Here is a 23,304-nt window from a genome sequence, read left to right as displayed (position 1 = left end):
TAGGATTGTCACATGTTGTCTCTAGGACTATCACTTGCTATTGCTAGGGCTTTCCCTAGTCGTCACTAGGACAGTCACTTGTTGTCACTAGTACATAAACTGTTTGTCACTAAGACTATCACTTGTTATCGCTTGGACTGTCACTTGTTGTCACTAGGAGAGTTACTGGTTGTCGCTAGGGCAGTCATTGGTTGTCACTTAAACTGTCACTGGTTGTCACTAGTAAAGTTACTGTTTGTCAATAAGACTATCACTTGTTATTGCTTGGACTGTCACTTGTTGTCACTAGAAGAGTTACTGGTTGTCGCTAGGACAGTCATTGGTTGTCACTAAAACTGGCACAAGTTCTTATAAGGACAGTGATTGGTTGTCATTAGACTGTGATTGGTTGTGACGAGGACAATCGCTTGTTGTCACTAAGATAATTAGTGTGTGTCGCTAGGACAGTCACTGGTTGTCACTAAAACAGTTACTGGTTGTCACTAGGACTATCACTTGTTATCGCCAAGACCGTCCCTAGTTGTCACTGTGACAATAACTGGTGGTCGCTAGGGCAGCCATTGTTGTCACTAGGACTGTCACTTGTTGTCACTAGTACAGTTAATGGTTGTCACTAGGACTATCACTTGTTATCGATTCGACTGTCACTAGGACAGTTATTGGTTGTCACTAGGACTGTCACTGGTTGTCACTAGGACAGTCACTGGTTGTCGCTAGGACAGATTCCGATTTTAACTAGAAAATTCAGAGGTTGTCTCTAGGACTATCACTTATTATCTCTAGGACAGACATCGGTTGTCACTAGGACTCTCACTTCTTGTCACAAGGACAGTAACTGGTTGTCACTAGGACAGTCATCGGTTGTCACCAGGACTGTCACTTCTTGTCACTGGGACAATCATTTGTTGTAACTAGGACAGTCACTAGTCGTCACTAGAACAGTCAGTTGTTGTCACTAGGACTCTCAATGGTTGATATCAAGACATTAACTGTTTGTCGCTAGTTTTATCACTTGTTGTTGCTAGGACAGATTCCGGTTGTAAAAAGGAAAGTCATAGGTTTTCTCTAGGACTATCACTTATTATCGCTAGAACAGTCATTGGTTGTCACCAGGACTGTCACTTCTTGTCACAAAGACTATCACTTGTTATCGCTTAGACTGTCACTTGTTTTCACTAGGACAGTTACTGGTTGTCGTTAGGACAGTCATTGGTTGTCACTAAAACTGTCACTGGTTGTCACTAGTACAGTTACTGTTTGTCAAAAAGACTATCACTTGGTATCGCTTGGACTGTCACTTGTTGTCACTAGAAGAGTTACTGGTTGTCGCTAGGACAGTCATCAGTTGTCACTAAAACTGTCACTAGTTGTCAGTAGGACAGTGATTGGTTGTCATTAAGACAGTGACTGGTTGTGACGAGGACAATCGCTTGTTGTCACTAAGATACTTAATGTGTGTCGCTAAGACAGTTTTTGGTTGTTACTAGGACTATCAATAGTTGTCACTAGGACAGTTACTGGTTGTCACTAGGACATTCACTGGTTGTCGCTAGGACATTCGCTGGTCGTCACTAGGACAGTCACTGGTTGTCGCTAGGACAGATTCTGGTTGTAACTAAGAAATTCACAGGATGTCTCTTGGACTATCACTTATTATCGCTAGGACAGTCATCAGTTGTCACTAGGACTGTCACTTCTTGTCAAAAGGACAGTAACTGGTTGTCACTAGGACAGTTATTGATTGCCACTAGGACAATGACTAGTTGTCAATAGGACAGTTTCCACATGTAGTTGTCGTTAGGACATTCATTGGTTGTCATAATTGCTGTCACTGGTTGTCACTAGGATAGTAACTAGTTGTCATTAGTATTGTCACTTGTTGTAGCTAGGACAGATTCCGGTTTTAACCAGGATTGTCACAGGTTGTCTCTAGGACTATCACTTGTTATTGCTAGGGCTTTCCCTAGTCGTCACAAGGACAGTCACTAGTTGTCGCTAGGACAGTCATTGGTTGTCAATGAGACTATCGCTTGTTATCGCTTGGACTGTCACTTGTTGTAACTAGGAGAGTTACTGGTTTTCGCTAGGACAGTCATTGGATGTCACTAAAACAAACTGTCGCTAGTTGTCAGTAGGACAGTGATTGGTTGTCACTAGGACTGTCACTGGTTGTCACTAGTACAGTTACTGTTTGTCAATAAGACTATCACTTGTTATTGCTTGGACTGTCACTTGTTGTCACTAGGAGAGTTACTGGTTGTCGCTAGGACCGTCATTGGTTGTCACTAAAACTGTCACTAGTTGTCAGTAGGACAGTGATTGGTTGTCTTTAAGACAGTGACTGTTTGTGACGAGGACAATCGCTTGTTGTAACTAAGATATTTAATGTGTGTCGCTAGGACAGTTATTGGTTGTCACTAGGACTATCACTTGTTATCTGTTCGACTGTCACTAGGACAGTTATCAGTTGTCACTAGGAGTGTCACTGGTTGTCACTAGGACAGTTACTGGTTGTCACTAGGACATTCGCTGGTTGTCGCTAGGACATTCACTGGTTGTCACTAGGACAGTCACTGGTTGTCGCTAGGACAGGTTCTGATTGTAACTAAAAAATTCACAGGATGTCTCTTGGACTATCACTTATTATCGCTAGGACAGTCATCGGTTGTCACTAGGACTGTCAATACTTATTATTAAGACATTAACTGTTTTTCGCCAGTTTTGTCATTTGTTGTTACTAGGACAGATTCCGGTTATAAATAGGAAAGTCACAGGTTGTCTCTAGGACTATCACTTATTGTCGCTAGGACAGTCATTGGTTGTCACTTAGACTGTCACTTCTTGTCATGAGGACAGTTATTTGTTTGCACTAGGTCTGTTACTAGTTGTCACTAGGACAGTTACTGGTTTTTGCAAGTACTGTCACTAGTTGTCAGTAGGATAGTGATTGGTTGTCATTAAGACAGTGACTGGTTGTGACGAGGACAATAGCTTGTTATCGCTAGGACAGACATCGGTTGTCACTTGGACAGTTATTGGTTATCAATAGGACAGTTACAGGTTGTCACTGGGACAATCATTTTTTGTAACTAGGACAGTCACTAGTCGTCACTAGGACAGTCAGTTGTTGTCACTAGGACTATCAATAGTTATTATTAAGACATTAACTGTTTGTCGCTAGTTTTGTCACTTGTTGTTGCTAGGACAGTTACTGGTTGTAACTGAGAAATCCACAGGATGTCTCTAGGACTATCACTTATTATCGCTAGGACAGTCATCGGTTGTCACTAGGACTGTCACTTTTTGTCACAAGGACAGTTACTGGTTGTCACTAGGAGAGTTACTGGTTGTCGCTAGGACAGTCATTGGTTGTCACTAAAACTGTCACTAGTTGTCAGTAGGACAGTGATTGGTTGTCATTAAGACAGTGACTGTTTGTGACGAGGACAATCGCTTGTTGTCACTAAGATATTTAATGTGTGTCGCTAGGACAGTTATTGGTTGTCACTAGGACTATCACTTGTTATCTGTTCGACTGTCACTAGGACAGTTATTGGTTGTCACTAGGAGTGTCACTGGTTGTCACTAGGTCAGTTACTAGTTGTCACTAGGACAGTTACTGGTTTTTGCAAGTACTGTCACTAGTTGTCAGTAGGATAGTGATTGGTTGTCATTAAGACAGTGACTGGTTGTGACGAGGACAATAGCTTGTTATCGCTAGGACAGACATCGGTTGTCACTTGGACAGTTATTGGTTATCAATAGGACAGTTACATGTTGTCACTGGGGCAATCATTTGTTGTAACTAGGACAGTCACTAGTCGTCACTAGGACAGTCAGTTGTTGTCACTAGGACTGTCAATTGTTATTATTAAGACATTAACTGTTTGTCGCTAGTTTTGTCACTTGTTGTTGCTAGGACAGATTCTGGTTGCAACTGAGAACTCCACAGGATGTCTCTAGGACTATCCCTTATTATCGCTAGGACAGTCATCGGTCAGTAGGACAGTGATTGGTTGTCATTAAGACAGTGACTGTTTGTGACGAGGACAATCGCTTGTTGTAAGTAAGATATTTAATGTGTGTCGCTAGGACAGTTATTGGTTGTCACTAGGACTATCACTTGTTATCTGTTCGACTGTCACTAGTACAGTTATCAGTTGTCACTAGGAGTGTCACTGGTTGTCACTATGACAGTTACTGGTTGTCACTAGGACATTCACTGGTTGTCGCTAGGACATTCACTGGTTGTCACTAGGACAGTCACTGGTTGTCGCTAGGACAGGTTCTGATTGTAACTAAAAAATTCACAGGATGTCTCTTGGACTATCACTTATTATCGCTAGGACAGTCATCGGTTGTCACTAGGACTGTCAATACTTATTATTAAGACATTAACTGTTTTTCGCTGGTTTTGTCACTTGTTGTTGCTAGGACAGATTCCGGTTATAAATAGGAAAGTCACAGGTTGTCTCTAGGACTATCACTTATTATCGCTAGGACAGTCATTGGTTGTCACTTGGACTGTCACTTCTTGTCATGAGGACAGTTATTGGTTTGCACTAGGTCAGTTACTAGTTGTCACTAGGACAGTTACTGGTTTTTGCAAGTACTGTCACTAGTTGTCAGTAGGATAGTGATTGGTTGTCATTAAGACAGTGACTGGTTGTGACGAGGACAATAGCTTGTTATCGCTAGGACAGACATCGGTTGTCACTTGGACAGTTATTGGTTGTCAATAGGACAGTTACAGGTTGTCACTGGGACAATCATTTGTTGTAACTAGGACAGTCACTAGTCGTCACTAGGACAGTCAGTTGTTGTCACTAGGACTGTCAATAGTTATTATTAAGACATTAACTGTTTGTCGCTAGTTTTGTCACTTGTTGTTGCTAGGACAGATTCTGGTTGTAACTGAGAAATTCACAGGATGTCTCTAGGACTATCGCTTATTATCGCTAGGACAGTCATCGGTTGTCACTAGGACTGTCACTTTTTGTCACAAGGACAGTAACTGGGTGTCACTAGGACAGTTATTGGTTGCCACTAGCACAGTGACTAGTTGTCAATAGGACAGTTACCACATGTAGTTGTCGTTAGGACATTCATTGGTTGTCATAATTACTGTCACTCGTTGTCACTAGGATAGTAAATAGTTGTCATTTGTATTGTCACTTGTTGTCGCTATAACAGATTCCGGTTGTAGCTAGGAATGCCACAGGTTGTCTCTAGGACTATCACTTGTTATTGCTAGAGCTTTCCCTAGTCGTCACTAGGACAGTCAGTCATTGGTTGTCACTAAGACATTTACTGGTTGTCACTAGGAATATCATTTGTTATCGCCAGGACTGTCCCTAGTTGTCACTGTGACAGTAACTGGTTGTCGCTAGGGCAGCCATTGGTTGTCACTAGGACTGTCACTTGTTGTCACTAGTACAGTTACTGGTTGTCACTAGGACTATCATTACAGTAATGAACCATATTGTTTACATTAAATCAGTCCCAATGGGTGGTGTGGGAGCCAAATAGAAATAACAAAAAATGATTCAAATCATTAAGTGGGTATAAAGAAGAGGCCCAAAGGGACTGTATCGATGACATGACTTCTTATACTGTCACCAAAGAGGCCCAATAAGGCTGAATCGATCAGATAACTTCTTATACTGTCACCAAAGCGGTCCAGTGGGACTGTATGGATCAAATGACCTCTTATACTGTCACCAAAGAGGCCCAATGGGCCTATGACATGACTTCTTATACGGTCACCAAAGAGGCCCAACGTGATTGAATCGATCATTTGACTTCCTAAGACATGTGTGATCATCAAGTGTGTCAAGATAAAATTCATTTAAACAAACTTCATAAAAAAAAAACAAGAAGTCGACTCTGATATTACTCACCTAATGGATCTTTGCCGAGTCAGACTTGTCTTATTTACCCTAGTGTTACCGTAGGATTGTAGGTCACTAATAAGAAGCTGTTTATAGAAAAAAGTGGAATTTGATAACGTCTTTTGAATATATTTAACCTGTTTTACCTCTGTGAAGTTAATAGTAGGTCAAGGTCAGGAAATGTATACAGACAACCTAGGGGTTAACAGCCTTCACTATGATTAATTTCTCCTTAGATTTTCTACTTCAATAACTGCAGTGCTGATATTGCGTCTCTTTCTCCTTAGATTTTCCACTTCAATAACTGCAGTGCAGATATTGCGTCTCTTTCTCCTTAGATTTTCTACTTCAATAACTGCAGTGCTGGTATTGCGTCTCTTTCTCCTTAAATTTTCTACTTCAATAACTGCAGTGCTGATATTGCGTCTCTTTCCATCTAGAGAAGCAAAAGTTTCCCGGATCCCTCTTACGAAAGGGATGGTTATCGCAACAATTGGTTTACCCGTTGTCAGTATATTGTGACTGGTTGAAATACTGTGCCCCTTCGGCATGGTATTTCAGTGAGGTAGTACTATAAAGTTGGCATCCGATCAATATGCCCTGCCTCCGGCACACACACATTACACATAGAGAGGCACGTCCTTAAATTACCTTAGATGTTAATAGGACGTTAAACAAAGTAAAACTAAACCGAACCAAACCCTTAGCGAAGGCTTTGGACTCTCGGTCGAGGCATTGGGCCCCCTTATCTCGTCTGGAAACGTTAGTATCTCTGGCTAAATATTATGTCTATTCGATATTTATAATAAGCTGTTTACGAAAGTTGACAGGTAGACAGACGATGACATTATACCGTAAAAAAAACCGCACTGGCACTTTACAGAGTTAAGCCTTCATACATAATGTAGCTATATGGAACTTAACATATACAATTTGATAAATAATTATGAAGATGTATAAAAAGCTTAACAACACGTACACAGCGTACAACCTCACTAGCACTGTCACACGTTGTCACTAGGACAGTCACTGGTTGTCGCTAGGACAGATTCCGGCTGTAACGAGGAAATTCACAGGTTGTCTTTAGGACTATCACTTATTATCGCTAGGACAGACATCGGTTGTCATTATGACTCTCACTTCATGTCACAAGGACAGTAACTGGTTGTCACTAGGACAGTTATTGGTTATAACTAGGACAGTTACTGGTTGTAACTAGGACAGTTACTGGTTGTCACTTGGACAATCATTGGTTGTAACTAGGACAGTCACTAATCGTCACTAGGACAGTCAGTGGTTGTCACTAGGACTGTCAATAGTTGTTATTAAGACATTATTTGTTTGTCGCTAGTTTTGTCACTTGTTGTTGCTACGACAGATTCCGGTTATAAATAGGAAAGTCACAGGTTGTCTCTAGTCTAGGACTATCACTTACTATCGCTAGGACAGTCATTGGTTGTCACCAGGACTGTCACTTCTTGTCACAAGGACAGTTATTGGTTTGCACTATGTCAGTTACTAGTTGTCACTATGACAGTTACTTGTTTTTGCGAGGACTATCACTAGTTGTCACTAGGACAGTAACTGCTTGCCATTAAGACAGTGACTGGTTGTCACTAGGACAGTTACTACATGTAGTTGTCGTTAGGACATTCATTGGTTGTCATTATTAATGTCACTGATTGTCACTAGGATAGTTACTAGTTGTCATTTGTATTGTCACTTGTTGTCACTAGGACAGATTCCGGTTGTAAGTAGGATTGTCACAGGTTGTCTCTAGGACTATCACTTGTTATTGCTAGGGCAGTCATTGGTTGTCGCTAGGGCAGCCATTGGTTGTCACTAGGACTGTCATTTGTTGTCACTAGTACAGTTACTGGTTGTCACTAGGACTATCACTACAGTAATGAACCATATTGTTTACATTAAATCAGTCCCAATGGGTGGTGTGGAAGCCAAATAGAAATAACAAAAAGTGATTCAAATCATTAAGTGGACATAAACAAGAGGCACAAAGGGACTGTATCGATCACATGACTTCTTAAACAGTCACCAAAGAGGCCCTATAAGGCTGAATCGATCACATGACTTCCTATACAGTCACCAAAGAGGCCCAACGTGACTGCATCGATCATTTGACTTCCTAAGACATGTGTGATCATCAAGTGTGTCAAGATAAAATTCATTTAAACAAACTTCATAAAAAAAAACAAGAAGTCGACTCTGATATTACTCACCTAATGGATCTTTGCCGAGTCAGACTTGTCTTATTTACCCTAGCGTTACCGTAGGACTGTAGGTCACTAATAAGAAGCTGTTTATAGAAAAAAGGGGAATTTGATAACGTCTTTTGAATATATTTAACCTGTTTTACCTCTATGAAGTAAATAGTAGGTCAAGGTCAGGAAATGTATACAGACAACCTAGGGGTTTACAGGCTTCACAATGATTAATTTCTCCTTAGATTTTCTACTTCAATAACTGCAGTGCTGATATTGCGTCTCTTTCCATCTAGAGAGGCAAAAGTTTCCCGGATCCCTCTTACGAAAGGGATGGTTATCGCAACAATTGGTTTACCCGTTGTCAGTATATTGTGACTGGTTGAAATACTGTGCAGGGTGCCTTCGGCATGGTATTTCAGTGAGGTAGCACTATAAAGTTGGCATCCGATCAATATGCCCTGCCTCCGGCACACACACATTACGCATAGAGAGGCACGTCCTTAAATTAACTTAGCTGTTAATAGGACGTTAAACAAAGTAAAACTAAACCGAACCAAACCCTTAGCGAAGGCTTTGGACTCTCGGTCGAGGCATTGGGCCCCCTTATCTCGTCTGGAAACGTTAGTATCTCTGGCTAAATATTATATCTATTCGATATTTATAATAAGCTGTTTACGAAAGTTGACAGGTAGACAGACGATGACATTATACCGTAAAAAAACCGCACTGGCACTTTTCAGAGTTAAGCCTTCATACATAATGTAGCTATATGGAACTTAACATATACAATTTGATAAATAATTATGAAGATGTATAAAAAGATCAACAACACGTACACAGCGTAACCGGCCCAGTATCCAAGTCCAGGAGAGTGTTGACTTTAATTGGATTATTCGTTCATTCATTACTTTTTAAACATGCTTTATATTACAACTCTCTCCCTAAAATCAAGTTAATTCCAAAAAAATAACAAAAGCACAATTCCAACTCAAAATCGATAAAAAACAAGGGCGAAATATGAACAAATGAAGAATTTACATGAAGACCTTTGAAAAAGTGCAAGGAAGTAAGACCAGGTGTTCCGGAAAGTTAAGCGTCTGCTGCTGCTGACATCGCCATGTTAATCTAAGTCGAATCCAAGTAGTTTCACGTCCTCTCATTGAGATATCTAACATGGTTTAGTGGTAAGAAAATCTTAATACCAATTCTAAATACCCATGCTAAGTAATTGCCAACATTATTATGTTAACGACAGATAAGCTTATTGCATTTTACGTTATGTTAAAGATAACCTTACTGTATGACAGGTTTTAAACAAAATTTGTGGGATTCAAATGAAACTTCAAGTACACATGTTTTTCAAATAATGGACTGCTTTCACAGTGGGAGTAGAATTTGATTTGGCTGTAAGTGGACTGTAAGTTGACTGTAAGCGGGATGTCATTTGGCTGTGAGTGGGCTGTAAGTGGTCTGTGATAAGTTGTGAGTTGGCTGTACGTTGACTGTACGTTGACTGTGAGTGGACTATGAGCGGAATGTGAGCAGGCTGTAAGTAGGCTATGAGTGGGCTGTGAGAGGACTGAGTGGGCTGTAAGTGGGATGTGGGTGATCTGTTAATTTGCTGTGAGTGGACTGTAAGTGAACTGTGAGTGGGCTGTGAGCGGGCTGTAAATGGGATATTAGTTGCCTGTAAGTGGGCTTTGAGTGGGCTGTAAGTTGGTTGTGAGCGGGCTTTGGGTGGGCTGTAACAGCGGAATATAAGCGGACTATAAGTGCGCTTTGAGGGGGCTGTGAGCAGGCTGTTACCGGGCTGTAAGTGAGCTGTAAATGGAATTTTATTGTGCTGTAAGTGGGCTGTAAGTGGGCTGTAAGCGGGCTATAAAATGGCTGTGAGTGGGCGCTATAAGTTTATTATGAGTGGTCTTTGAATGGGCTAAATATTGGACGTGAGTGGGTTTTTAGTGGGCTATAACAGCCGGCTGTGGGCTGTAAATTGGATGTAAATGGACTGTCAGTGTGCTGTGAGTGGAACGTGAATAGGTTGTGAGTGGGCTGTAAATGGGATGTAAGATGGCTGTGAGTGGGCTTTGAGTGGGTTATAAGTGGACTATGAGTGGGATGTAAGTGAACTGTAAGTGGGCTAGAAGTTGGCTATGAGTGGGATGTGAGTTGGCGGTTTGCGGGCTGTAAGTGGACTGTAAGATGGCTGTGATGAGCTGTGAGTAGGTTGTGAGTGGACTGTGAGTGATATGTGAGCGGGCTATAAGTGGACTGTAAGATGGTTGTGATGAGCTGTGAGTAGGTTGTGAGGTGGTTGTAACTTTGCTGTGGGCTATGAATTGTCTGTAATATTATTGAAATGATGGTTTGGTGCGGGGTTTGCAAGTGTTTGTACCAGTCGTTTATATATATATAATAATATTTCGTACACGGACACACACATACGCAAAGTTATACTCACTAAAATTAATTCAGGATTTGTTGTTCCCAGTTAATTTCAAATATACTTGCAGTAGTTTGCAATAAGTATAATTAAGTGGACGGCTTGCGGTATATTTTCTATGAACGATACGCTTGATTGGATTTTTATACATTCTTGTACAATGACTTTTTCACATCATTATTTCTTTTAGCTTGTGTTGTACTCATTCAATTTCATAATTAACGTAGCTCGAACGGTATGACCTTCAAATTGTAATGTTCTTGAGTATAAAGAGTTGTATGATTATGTATCGCCTGCTTTATCAAAATTTAGTAAATAATGTAAAAAACATACGTAAATCAGAAAGATGTCAATAACAAACAGTCGTTTAGAATCTGGACATTGTACATTCTATCGGGACATTCCTTCGTTCGATATTTATAATCTACCCTGAACAGTTCCTGTTTTGGTAACGGGTCGCAGGTGTAAACAAGTGTCCTGTCGAAAGAAGTCCAGTCGGTCCATTCTGTGTCGATATTGTTAGTTCACAAGGTGAGTGTAAGGAACTAAGGTGGTTTTGTTACGTACACATCTGTAAATTACACAAAACATGTTTGGTTATATCTGTATATTACAGATTTATATGTACTACACTGTCGACAAACTTCGCTGTACTAGATATATACAAACCGAAAGTTGATATAACATGTTTAAACAGGATTATCTGTTTGTGCTGATAGTGTTGATGGGTTAATATTGTAAAGTACCGTATACGATATGCTGTGATCGTTAAGCGTGATCCGCTCCATTAATTTTCCACCGGGTACTATAAATATTCAGACCATTACTATTGGCGATCAGTACAGATAATTGCGACCTCTAGACCTGTGCTGTTATAAATAATCTTCAACACCAAGACACAACTTTAAGTCAATGAGTTAACGTTATGTTGGTTTAAATATATCGCAGTCATTTAAATCACACTCATGGAAGTGTATATAAAATTAATCGACACGCTAGATTATCAGAGACGATCGACTGAAAGTTCAAACTTTCTCGTTATAATGATAGACTATAGAATCATGGGAAGGAGAGGAGAGGCCGATCAATGCCCGCATTTGAAGAAAGATATTAGGGGAGTCATACATGAGTTTATATACAAGTCCACTTAGGCAATTCTAACATTCTTACAATTATATAAATAAATGTGTAACGAAACTTGCTAAGCGAGGTGATCGATTGAAATATTATCACTAACTCAGGAAACAACACACTTTGATCTTGGAAAAAAAGGTGTTTTGTTCTGTCTTTTGAAGAAATAGAATCTCTTTTTCAAACAAAAACGTATACAGTCTCTCACATAACAAGAGGCCAAGATGGCCTCTATCTTTGACATGAATATTTACCAATCATGGCAAAATAGTTTGATCGAAAGTAGTGTGGCAAATACGATCCAAAGAATAGGACCACTCCCCTGACCCAATCCTGATATCATTACATATGTGTATCCAAAACTACCGAATCTGGTAACATGATTGTGTTCGTCTCATTATGCCTAGCATTTGTATATATAATCATGAGTAGGGAATCTCAGTTATAACACAGGTACTATTCACTTCAAGATATTTTAAGTTTCAAAAACTAGCGGATTAGGCAACAGGCATAGCCTATATATGTTTTCTCCCACTCCGGTAGAGCATGAAATACATGTTTCATTTCATTATATTTTATTGAGTAAACAATAGGATTGAACAGCAGGCTATGCCTATATAAGTTCTCTCCTTAGGTTGACATGACAAAGACAAAGATGAATGAAATGGTTTGTAAGAAAATATTGATGCAAATCATATATAATAGGTAGCATAGACATATATATATATATATAGCAGATGGTATAGGGGAGATAATTCCATGTATGTTTCAATTAGATATAAATATTCAATTGATATTTTAGCTATACAATGATCATATTAAAAAGTCAATCATAATTAATTAGTAATAGGAAAGCAATGCCCTAATGATATATTAAACAGAGAAATTGCTACAATTGTTTTTGTTTTGTTTTTTGTTTTGCAAGTCATTAGTGGCCCCTGTTCATACCCTGCTGCTGTTGCATGAAATAGTTAGAAGTATAGAACCATTTAGTATCAATATATATATCATTGGTTAAAGGAGTGATAAAAAGTAAGGGATACAACAACATCAAAATATGAAAAAATAAAATGAGGCAATTCAGCTAGAAGATTTTGAAAATGTAATATATGTGTAAGATGTATTGCCAGTGTTCTATTTGTAAATCTTTCATCCCATCGAGTTTCAGACAAAAAGTCACTAACGGCCTCTACCGTTCACATATCATCCACTCGAGAAGAATCCAGATTAAACCACAGAACACTAAGCATTCAAACTTAGCACATTTGTGTTTTACTTTATTGCACCCATCAGTAAAAACAGCACACAAAGCTTAATCCCTTAGGTGTATAATATTAAAACATCAATGTATATATAACAATCAGTAGAATCACATAATGGTTTAAGGGCAGTATTTTATCAGTTATATAACACAATTTATAGATTGTTTTGATTAATTAAACGAGTCTTCTTGTGTTGTATATATATTTTAGAACACTATCAAGTATAGATTTATTTTCAGTATTGTTTAACACAGTGCTTCCATTAAGAAGTGTTTTAGTATCAAGATTAACCGGACACACTTCAAAAATCTCATTTATTAAAGTTTGTCTCTCATTAGTATACATTGGACATTGTGAAAGATAATGTGTAGCAGTTTCATAAGCATCACCACACAGACAAGATGGAGACTCTTTCAAGTGATCTTTGAATAGATCATAGTTCAGGTTACTCGCCTCATTTCTCAGTTGACATAGGATTATGTTATCCTTTCTGCTTTCACAATTTTTAAATACATCCGAGATATCATTATTACAACATATTTTATTATACACCTTGGCCTTAAATTTATTAAGAGTAGGGGAATGTACTATATCATTTTCAAGTCCATTGAACTTGTTGCACATTACTGGGAAGAAGCTTTTAGCATAGGATTCTGTACGACATAGTGGTGGGTTAAACATTCTTACATTTCTTAGAGTATACCTATCATTTTCTGGGTTATGAGTAAGAGGATCAATTATGTCATGGAGGTATGTGGGTGATAAATTGTTAGTTATTTTATACATCTGAATTAGCTTATGGTTCATCCTTCGATCAGACAGGGATTCCCAACCTAGTTCTTTATATAGAGTTTGGTGTGATGTACCTTTCCTTAGACCTGTGATAATCCTTGCAGCTTCTAGTTGTACAGATTCTAATAATTTTTTAAGATTGTCAGAGCAGTTGTCACAGACAATATCTGCATATTCAAGCACTGGGCGGATAAATGTTGTATATATTTTGCATAGTGATTCCCTATCAATCTTATATTTCAGATACCTAAGTATTGTTAATCTTTTACTAGCCTTTTCATATATTAATTGAACATGGGTAGACCAAGTGCCATCTTTTTTTTTGTAATGGTTTTATTTTTCTAAGTTTTGCATTACATATACATAAACAGGACATTCACGCATTCTCACATATATCACATATACACACACGGACATGGATTTAGCATTATTACAATCAATTTCAATTCATCATAATATCATCATCAACATATCATCATCATCATTATCTTTATCATCTTCATCATCCTCTTTCATATATAATTATGCAATCATCATCATTGCCATAATCCATCATCATCCAAAATCTTCAATCATAATTTCATGTATCATCATCAACATATAGTTATCATCATCATATCATCTTCTTTTTTTAGGTTCTTTCTTTCTAGAAAAAAATAATGATTTGGTTTTAAAGGGGTTAAATTTAATGTCCCATGTACTAGCCCAGTTGTTAATTCTATCTAGGTCTTGGTTAAGATAATCTGCTGCTAGTTGTGGGTTTTCGTCTATGATGACATATAATGATGTATCGTCTGCAAACAGCTTAATGTTACTCTGGACTATATCAGTGATGTCATTAATGTATAATAGAGATAAAAAGGACCGAGAACTGATCCCTGAGGAACACCGGCATTAACAACCCTAAAAGTAGAAAAATGACCTTCAGATAGAACTCTCTGCTTTCTATCTTCAAGATAATTCTCAAACCAGTTAAAAACATTGCCCGATATACCATATGCTTTTAGTTTATGTAGTAACCCTTTGTGCCAAACTCGATCAAAAGCCCTGCTGATGTCGCAAAATACAAACCTTAATTCTTTCCCTTTATCCTGGTTGCTAATTATGGTGTGGTATATAGAGAGAAGTTGGTTTACTGTTTAATCACCTGGTTTAAAACCTGATTGGTCCTTGGAAAGTATATTATTAGTTGTTAAATAGTTATATAAATATTTGAATATAATTTTTTCTAAGATTTTACTAAAACATGATGTTACAGATATTGGTCGATAATTGGAATAATTATTTTTTAAACCATTCCCTTTGTATACAGCACTAACATTAGCCATCTTCCATGGCCCAGGTATGCACCCGTTTGATATAGTTTTGTTAAATAAAATTGTAAGTGGGAGTATTAAGGAAGGTTTTAACTTTTTTATTTAGGTAATATGCCATCAGGTCCTGATGGTTTATTTTCATTTAATATAGTAATTTGAACATCAACATCTTGCTCAGAGACTATTATGTTTTCTAACTTTGATAGAGTGGAAATAGTAAAATAGTCACTAAGGGCTTCAGCTTTATCAGTGGATGTTGAATCAGTGTATTATTAACATTCAATGGTGGAATCGGTTCAGTTTTATTGTTAAAATTAGTTATGGATTTAGCAATTTTCCACAATTTATTAGGGGGCAATGATTCATCACCTAGAGACTTTTGAAGTTTATCAAGATAATAATGTTTTGCGTCTCTTACAAGATCAATAACATCATTCCTTATTTGCTTATATTTATTCCAATGCTCTATTTTGTCAGTATGTCTGGCTTTCTTATGTATCCTATTTCTTTGTCTCATCTTTAGCCTAATATTGGTATTCATCCATGGCTTGTCATCAGGTCGGATTGTAATAGTTTTACTAGGAATATATTTTGTCATCAGGTCAGTAATAGATTTAGTTAAAAACATACTAAATTCTTGGGTATCCATATCAGCAGCAATTAAGTTCCAGTCAATAACATTTAGTTCGTCATTCATAATATTATAGTCAGTATTGTTATACATCCATACAGTCTTTTTGTATGCTTTATGTTTGAAGATAGCATAACAAACTTCCATATATATAGGGGAGTGGTCACTACAGAAAGCAGGGTCAACATGAGTATTTTTCACTATGGAAGGATTATTTGTAAAGACAACATCTATAGAGGTTGCACTATCAGGTGTCACTCTAGTAGGTTTATTAATAATACTTTTTAGGTTGAATTTAGTTAAGAGTCTAGATAAGTGAGAAGTGGGTGGGGTTCTTAGCATATCAACATTTAAGTCACCAGTAATTAGTATATCCATGGAAGTTTCACTAGCTTTATCAAGGATTTGTTCAAATTTACTCCAGTATTCTATATTAGAATCAGGTCTATATATACATCCAAGCAGAAATTTATGATTTTGGATTAAGACTTCTATCCAAATCATTTCTATATGTTCATTTTCAAGATCATGTCTACGTTTAGTAAGAATATTGTTTTTATGATAGATAATAACACCACCACCATGCCCTGTTGTCCTATCTTTTCTATGAATTTCATCTGAGAATGACTCTAATTTAATATCAGAATTTGGGATTAGAGGGTTAAGGTGTGATTCAGTTATACATATTATGTCACTATCATGTAGTTGTGCTTCAATAACATCTATTTTATTTCTTATGGATCTAACATTAAGATGAACTATTTCTACATTCTGGAGTGGACCTGGATTCAGTTCAACATCCATACATTTAATCAGCAGTGTTTGCAGAAGTATTTGTAGATATGAGTTATTGTTGAATATTTTAGAATAAATGTACAGAAATTGAATAGAAATACTGCATGGCCAAGTCATATGCCCTCGTAAGATGGATGTCCTATTCACAACAGATGAAAAAAGAATTTTAACCATTATCGAAAACAGTCAGTTTAGTGGGACATCCACGCTTAATAAGGGTTCGGGCAATACAAATAGCAGCAAAGCATGAGCAAGGGCAGGGACTTGCAATGTATAGATCGTTGCTTAAACATATAATAGCATCAATACAAATACATGTACATATACATATTATAGCACAGGGGTTAGGATGGAAGGGTGATATCGATTGACAAGTTAAGAGTATTAATAATTTGAGGACTTGTGAGTCGAATTATTAAATTAACTGAGGTTTGAAAAACTGTATCTGGATTGATAGAAGGTTAATATATGAAGAGGTGTAACAATAACACACATCCCTATTAACACTTACACATTACTTTACGATATATGTGTTGTTGATCGACACACGTACTCACTAATTACACACAACACATTCTTATACATAAACACCAACACTAGTGACAAACAGATATACAACCCTTAGTACACTTTGCTATACCTGTATTGATATAAACCATTATAGATAATATGTGTTATCAGTCTAACACTAACTCACAATGTTAAACACACATAATATACTTACACACCACACATACACAAGTCAGTACACCCACTGATACGTTACACCTCTCGCACATAGGAGGTCATAGGAGTGTATTGATAAACGGAAATAGGAAGTACATCACTAGTTGAAAATCCAATGTAGTCTCATAATTTCCGCATATTCTAATGTTTAATATTAAACTGATGAATATTGTTTATTATGGACAGAACAGTGTGTTCTCTCAATATTAAAGTATTTATAAGTAATCAGGCTTTAATTCAGTTGTTTTTTATCAATGAGTCACATGTGTCCATTTTTCTGTACTTATCTGAAAGACACCCGACCCCCTCTTCGCTATCAGAATGATACCCGACCCCCTCAGTGGGCTGTAATGAGCAGTGAGTGGGGTGTTAGCTGGCTATGATTGGACTGTGAGTTGGCTGTAAGTAGGTTACGAGTGGGACGTTATGGGCTGTGAGTGGGCTGTAAGGAGGCTGTAAGTGAGCAGTGATGAGCTGTGATCGGGCTGTAAGTTGGTTGTGAATGGGCTATTAGTTGACTATGAGTGGGCTGTAAGTGGTATATGAGTAGGCTATAAGTTTGCTGTGAACGGGCTGTAAGTGGACTATAAGATGGATGTGATGAGCTGTGAGTAGATAGTGAGTTGGCTGTAACTTTGCTGTAACTTTGCTGTGGGCAATGAGTTGTCTGTAATCTTGTTGAAATGATGATTTGGTGCGGGGTTTGCAAGTTGACCTAAGTGTTTTTACCAGCTGTTAATATTTCTTACACGGACACACACATACGCAAAGTTATACTCACGATGTTCATGATTGGTTGTTCCAAGTTATTATCAAATATACTTGCAGAAGTTTGGAATTAGTATAATTAAGTGAACGGTTTGCGGTATATCTTCTATAAACGTTCCGCTTGATGGGATTTTTAAACAGTGACGTGTCAACATCATTATTGCTTTTACCTTGTGTTGTACTCATTCATTTTCATAAACGTAGCTCGAACAGAATGACTTTCAAATTGTAATATTCTTGAGTATAAAATCTTTTTGGTTATTTATCGCCTGCTTTATCAAACTTTAAACAATAATGTAAACGATATACGTAAATCAGAATGATTTAAATACAGTTTAGAATCCGGATATTGATTTATCCGCCTTCGTTCGATATTTATAATCTACCCTGTACACTTCCTGTTTTGGAAACGGGTCCAAGGTGTAAACGGAAGTTCACAGGGTGAGTGTAAGGAACTAAGGTGGTTTTGTTACGTACATTTCTGTCAATTACACAAACAATGATTGGTAATATATGTATATTACAGATTTATATGTACTACACTGTCGACAAACCTTCGCTGCACTAGATATATACAAAACAAAAGTTGGTTTAACTTCTGTAATTTATAACATGTTAAAACACGACCATCTGTTTGTGTTGGTGGGTTTATATCGTGTAGTACGTTTACAACATACTGTGATTGCCAAGCGTGATCCACCTAATTCATTTGTCTCCGGGTACAATAAACAATCAGAGCAGAACATTATTGCAAGCGATCAGTATCTAGGATTGCCTCCTCCGCGCTACTTTGAATTGACTTCAACACGAAGAAGCAAACTTTATTCAATGATTTAGCGTAATATTGGACATAGTGTGTCTTGGCCTTTTAAATCAAATACATGGAAGTGTGTGCCTATACATGTAAATGTATATAAAATTCATTCAAACGCTAGATTGTCAGAGACGATCGACAGGAAGACTAAACTATCTCGTTATAATGATAGACCATAGGAAATGAACCGTCTCGTTGTAGAGTTATACAAAAGGAGAGGTCGGGTGGATACATTGTTAAAAGGAGGGGGGTTAGAGGGGAAACACACATAGTGTACCTACTCATGGAATTATTTGATATTGTATAATGAATGTGTAATGAAACGTACAAACAACAACGTGTACTCTTAACTGACAAATATGAGACTTTCTAAGTTGTGAAATAGTACCACGAAATCACAGGAAAAAATAGCCATGCTCTGCTTTGGAAACGAATGTGCACGATCCTCTAAAGAAAGTCTAGTCCCCAAACAAAAAAGTACCTAGTCCTAACATAACAAAGTGACCCGTCTCTATAAATGATATTGTCCGGTCCTCCCGCAAAATTGTACACACCCTCCCAAGAATAAAGTGTCCCTTTCCCACACATAAATTAGTGTCTTGTCGTCCGAGACAAAATAGTGTTTTCTTTCCCATAAGAAAGTGTCCTATTCAGTCATAACGTATTTTTATTGTTAGATTTATCATGCACTGGTATTACAAATTATTAGAATAATAATGACATTGAAAAACCAAAGAAACAAAAAGAAATATCATTTACGTTTTCAGCTTCACAACACAACAGAGCACATCATTTAAAACATAAAATCTAAGAATAACACCCCAAAGTAGTGACCCCCTCTCACTATCCACTAATTCTTTATCAACAACCCTGATACATGTAGATCACACTAGTAGGATTTATCTAGTGATGTCAACGGCGGTCGTCTTTTCAGGTCATAAACAGAGTTCAAAGCTCAAAGTTGAAACATGTATCATGAATAGGCAATTTCCGTCTCAAAATGTTATCTGCAAAACTGTTTCGCTGAAATCAATGTATTGTATATCACAATACACAACCCTGAGACGTCATTTCCTGTATTCATTTTCGAACTACGACAGTGTTAATGGACAAAAAAACCTGAACAAATAATGATTAAATTAAATACTTAAAATGATGGAACAGGGAGATGATTCAAAAGCTCAAATCATATTATAGCAGAAAAAAACAAATATTTGAGACTCTTGCATAAAAATAGAACTATAAATAAAATGTGTGTAGGTCTAGAAACCATTATAAGATTTAAACCTATAGAGTAAAGTACAATGATCCAGCTATTGAATTTGATAAAATCGTTTTGTGTGAAACACATGAAATTATTATCGTTACTCTTTCCTTTTCAGGCCAGTGTTAATCTGCCCTAGATGTTACTATGGCAGATGGCGGTCCTTCTCCGGAACTGGACGAACACCTACTGGAGTGTCCAATATGTCTGGAGCGACTTCGACAACCCAAGTCCTTACCCTGCCTACACTCTTTCTGTCAGGAATACCTCAGGACCTACATCACCAAGGAACTGTCTGGAAAAATGGCGTCGGCAACATCGTTCCCCTGTCCCGTATGTAGGAGAATGACCCAGACCGTCAATCAAACGGAAGCTAAGGACAAATGGGCAGAACAGTTCCCGACTAATGCTGTGGTCCAGGACCTTATCCAGCTTAAGGAACGTTCGTCTGAACCACTGTACTGCAAGCCATGTCAGACAAGAGATAACCTGACCAATCTAGCGAAATTCTGGTGCAAGTCGATGAACGCAAATTTTTGTGAGTCTTGTAAGGTTCAATTTCATGATATCATACACAATGATTGTGATATCTTAGATATCACCAGATACGATAGCAGGGGAACCAAACAGAGCAGGTCAGTCCCGAAATGTGACCAACACCACAAGAAATTAATTTGGTACTGTGAAAACCACAAACGTCTTGGTTGCAACATATGCATGATCAAAGACCACAGACGTTGTGGTGAGGTGACAACGGCGATGGAATATTTACAGAAGTTAAAAGCCGGTTCACAACTAGAAGAGATGGAGATGGCACTGAAGAAAGGAACACAGGCTATGACGTCATTGGTGAAGGATTTTGACGAGCAGATCCAAACCATGGTCCAAAATCAGGAAATCGCACTGCAAAGCATCAAGGATCTGCGCCAAAGTGTCGAAGAACAGCTGAACAAACTTCAGAAGGACGTCACTGATAAGTTGATTACATTGTTTAAAGAGGAGAAGGGGAATATAGAGGCCTCGTTACGACAGTGTGAACGTCTGATAAACAGTATGGTTAATACCATGAAGCTGTCCGTGACTGCCGCAGAGGGGAACGACGCTATTGAGGCGATAGTGTTGTATCAGAGAGGACAGGCAGAAGTGGAGTCGTGTAAGGTCCTGGTCAAGGAAATAAGCAAGTCATTCACGTCCGTTATCATTAACCATCATATTGTTCCCAGACTGGAAACCCTTGGCGATGAGGCGATGGGGAAGATCGTCATCGAGAGACAACGCCGATGTTTTCCTGATGATCTTAATTACCTGTCCGTACCTTTGTCAGAGCGTAATGTGACAAAAATAGGGAAGTTTAACGTAAAGACTCCGTCAGATAAAAATGATTGTTTGATATGGGGAGTTGTGTACCTTCCTTATGAACATATATTACTTAGTGATTACAACAACAAGAAGCTTAAGCTGTTTACAGACAAAGGACAGGACCTGGACGAGTTGAGCATTCGTGGATGTCCCAGTGATCTTTGTCTGGTAAACAACAATACCATGGCCGTCGCTGTCACCAGTCCTAGTGGTGTCCGTGTCGTGAAAGTCGAGGATTCAAAACTCTCCCTGTTGTCTGAGATCAATATGCCGAATTGTAAAGACTGTTATGGTATAACATATACAGACGGTAGGTTTATCGTGGGTACAGGTGGAGGAGACGTATACATTGTGACACAGAACGGAGCGACTGAGTTGTTATACAAGTATAACAATGTCTGTTATTTCCTCACACAAGATCCAGTAAAGGGAGACACACTCGTCAGTGTCAATAATTACAATACGGGGAACGTCGCGGTGTCCAGACTGTCAGCTGACAAACGTCACACGGATGTGATGAAGGTCGGTGTCGTGAGAAGTGCTATTGGAATAGACGTGGACAGGGAGGGTAACATCTACGTGTGTGGTTATAGTTCACACAACGTCGTGCAGATGTCAGGGGACGGGGCACACGTCAGGGAACTGCTGACGTCAATGGATGGAACGGAATATCCACGGGCAATAGCTGTTCATGGCGACACGTTTGTGGTCACTTCTTTGGGTTCTGCAGAGCAACGTAATTCTATCTGTATATTTCAACTCTGCTAAATGTAATACAGATGCACACATGATTGCGTTGATCATGTGGCGTGTATATGTACTAACATAGTCAAACAAACAATTAATAAAAAACAACAACATTGCAGTCACTATGGTTGTGTGAAATACATTTTCTGAACTGTACATATATTTGCTTTCTTACCGGATATTTTGTTGATTTTTATCACATAAGAAAAAAAGACAGTAAGAACTTACTAACTGTCAAAAATAATGATTACACATGAAAGAGAGACATTCATTATATCTGATTTATTATTATTATTTTGTTTCCAATTTGATGAAAATCTGACTTAGTTTGTATCACGTTTAATCAACTTAATAAAAACTATCGCATTGTTTGAAGTTGTTTTAATTTCTGTGGTCCTGTTCGAATACCATCATTGTGTAAAAATTGGAGTTTTACTGAAAATTGTATTTTTTTTATCAAGGTTAACAATATGAATATAAAGTGTCCGTTGTTAATTCTGATCTTGTGAAAAAGACAGGATACTGTTTTGTCGATATTATTGCCAGTTCTAATGCCACGTGGATATTTTTGTCATACACGTATGTGCTCTATGAAACATTCTTAGCTTCTTGATGAACATTCAAAAGACTTTTCTTTTCTCAATAAATCACTTTTTCTTTGCGTGAAATTTTGTTATTTCATTATTTTAGAAAATCGACTATTTTGATTTGGATATGTCTTTTGTTGTTCGCCAAGCTAATTTATTGAGTCCGCGATTTTGTACTTTACATTCATTTATTTATTGAGTTGGCGATTTTGTCGTGAATTTGTCGAGGCTGCAAGTTTGTCCACAATGAAGTCCGCAAATTTGTCGTGTATTACATTTTCAGCTTGTTATTGAGTCTGACTTATGTCATGTAATGCTAATTCACCTATATATTGAGTCCTTGACTTTGTTGAGAATAACACGTTCAGCTAATTACTGAGTCAATATTACTAGGTGCAGAGAATGTAAGTGGGCGTAACTCTTGAGCAGAATGCTGTTCTAGATGCCTTCGGCATGGCAGTGAGGTAGCGTTCTAAAGTAGGCATTAGATCCGCATTATCGCAAGAAGGCAAATATATCAACATGTGTGTTTTATTTGATCTCCAAGGGCCGCGGT

General features: G+C 38.0%; 2 protein-coding genes across 3 annotated transcripts in view; both read left to right on the top strand.

Moving 5' to 3' along the window:
- Positions 1 to 23,304, top strand: part of LOC110465979 (transcription intermediary factor 1-beta-like) — a 104,648-nt gene that overhangs the window by 49,469 nt on the left and 31,875 nt on the right. The window lies entirely within an intron of this gene.
- Positions 11,005 to 22,602, top strand: LOC110465978. 2 transcript variants are annotated; one of them, XM_021522199.1, is made up of 2 exons: positions 11,005 to 11,087; positions 20,174 to 22,602. In XM_021522199.1, exon 2 carries the CDS (start codon positions 20,203 to 20,205, stop codon positions 22,180 to 22,182), a length of 1,980 nt encoding a protein of 659 aa, XP_021377874.1. In that variant the 5' UTR covers positions 11,005 to 11,087; positions 20,174 to 20,202; the 3' UTR covers positions 22,183 to 22,602. The 2 variants fall into 2 exon arrangements, with proteins under 2 accessions (XP_021377874.1, XP_021377875.1); XM_021522200.1 differs by lacking the exon at positions 11,005 to 11,087 and adding an exon at positions 18,398 to 18,418.

The sequence above is a fragment of the Mizuhopecten yessoensis genome, unplaced genomic scaffold (assembly GCF_002113885.1).
Source record: "Mizuhopecten yessoensis strain PY_sf001 unplaced genomic scaffold, ASM211388v2 scaffold11109, whole genome shotgun sequence".
NCBI classification, from domain to species: Eukaryota; Metazoa; Mollusca; class Bivalvia; order Pectinida; family Pectinidae; genus Mizuhopecten; species Mizuhopecten yessoensis.
This window is presented reverse-complemented; position numbering and strand designations above follow the sequence as displayed.

Excerpts from the sequence above, each read along its gene's own strand:
- LOC110465978 (XM_021522199.1), top strand. The coding sequence starts at position 20,203 with ATGGCAGATGGCGGTCCTTCTCCGGAACTGGACGAACACCTACTGGAG.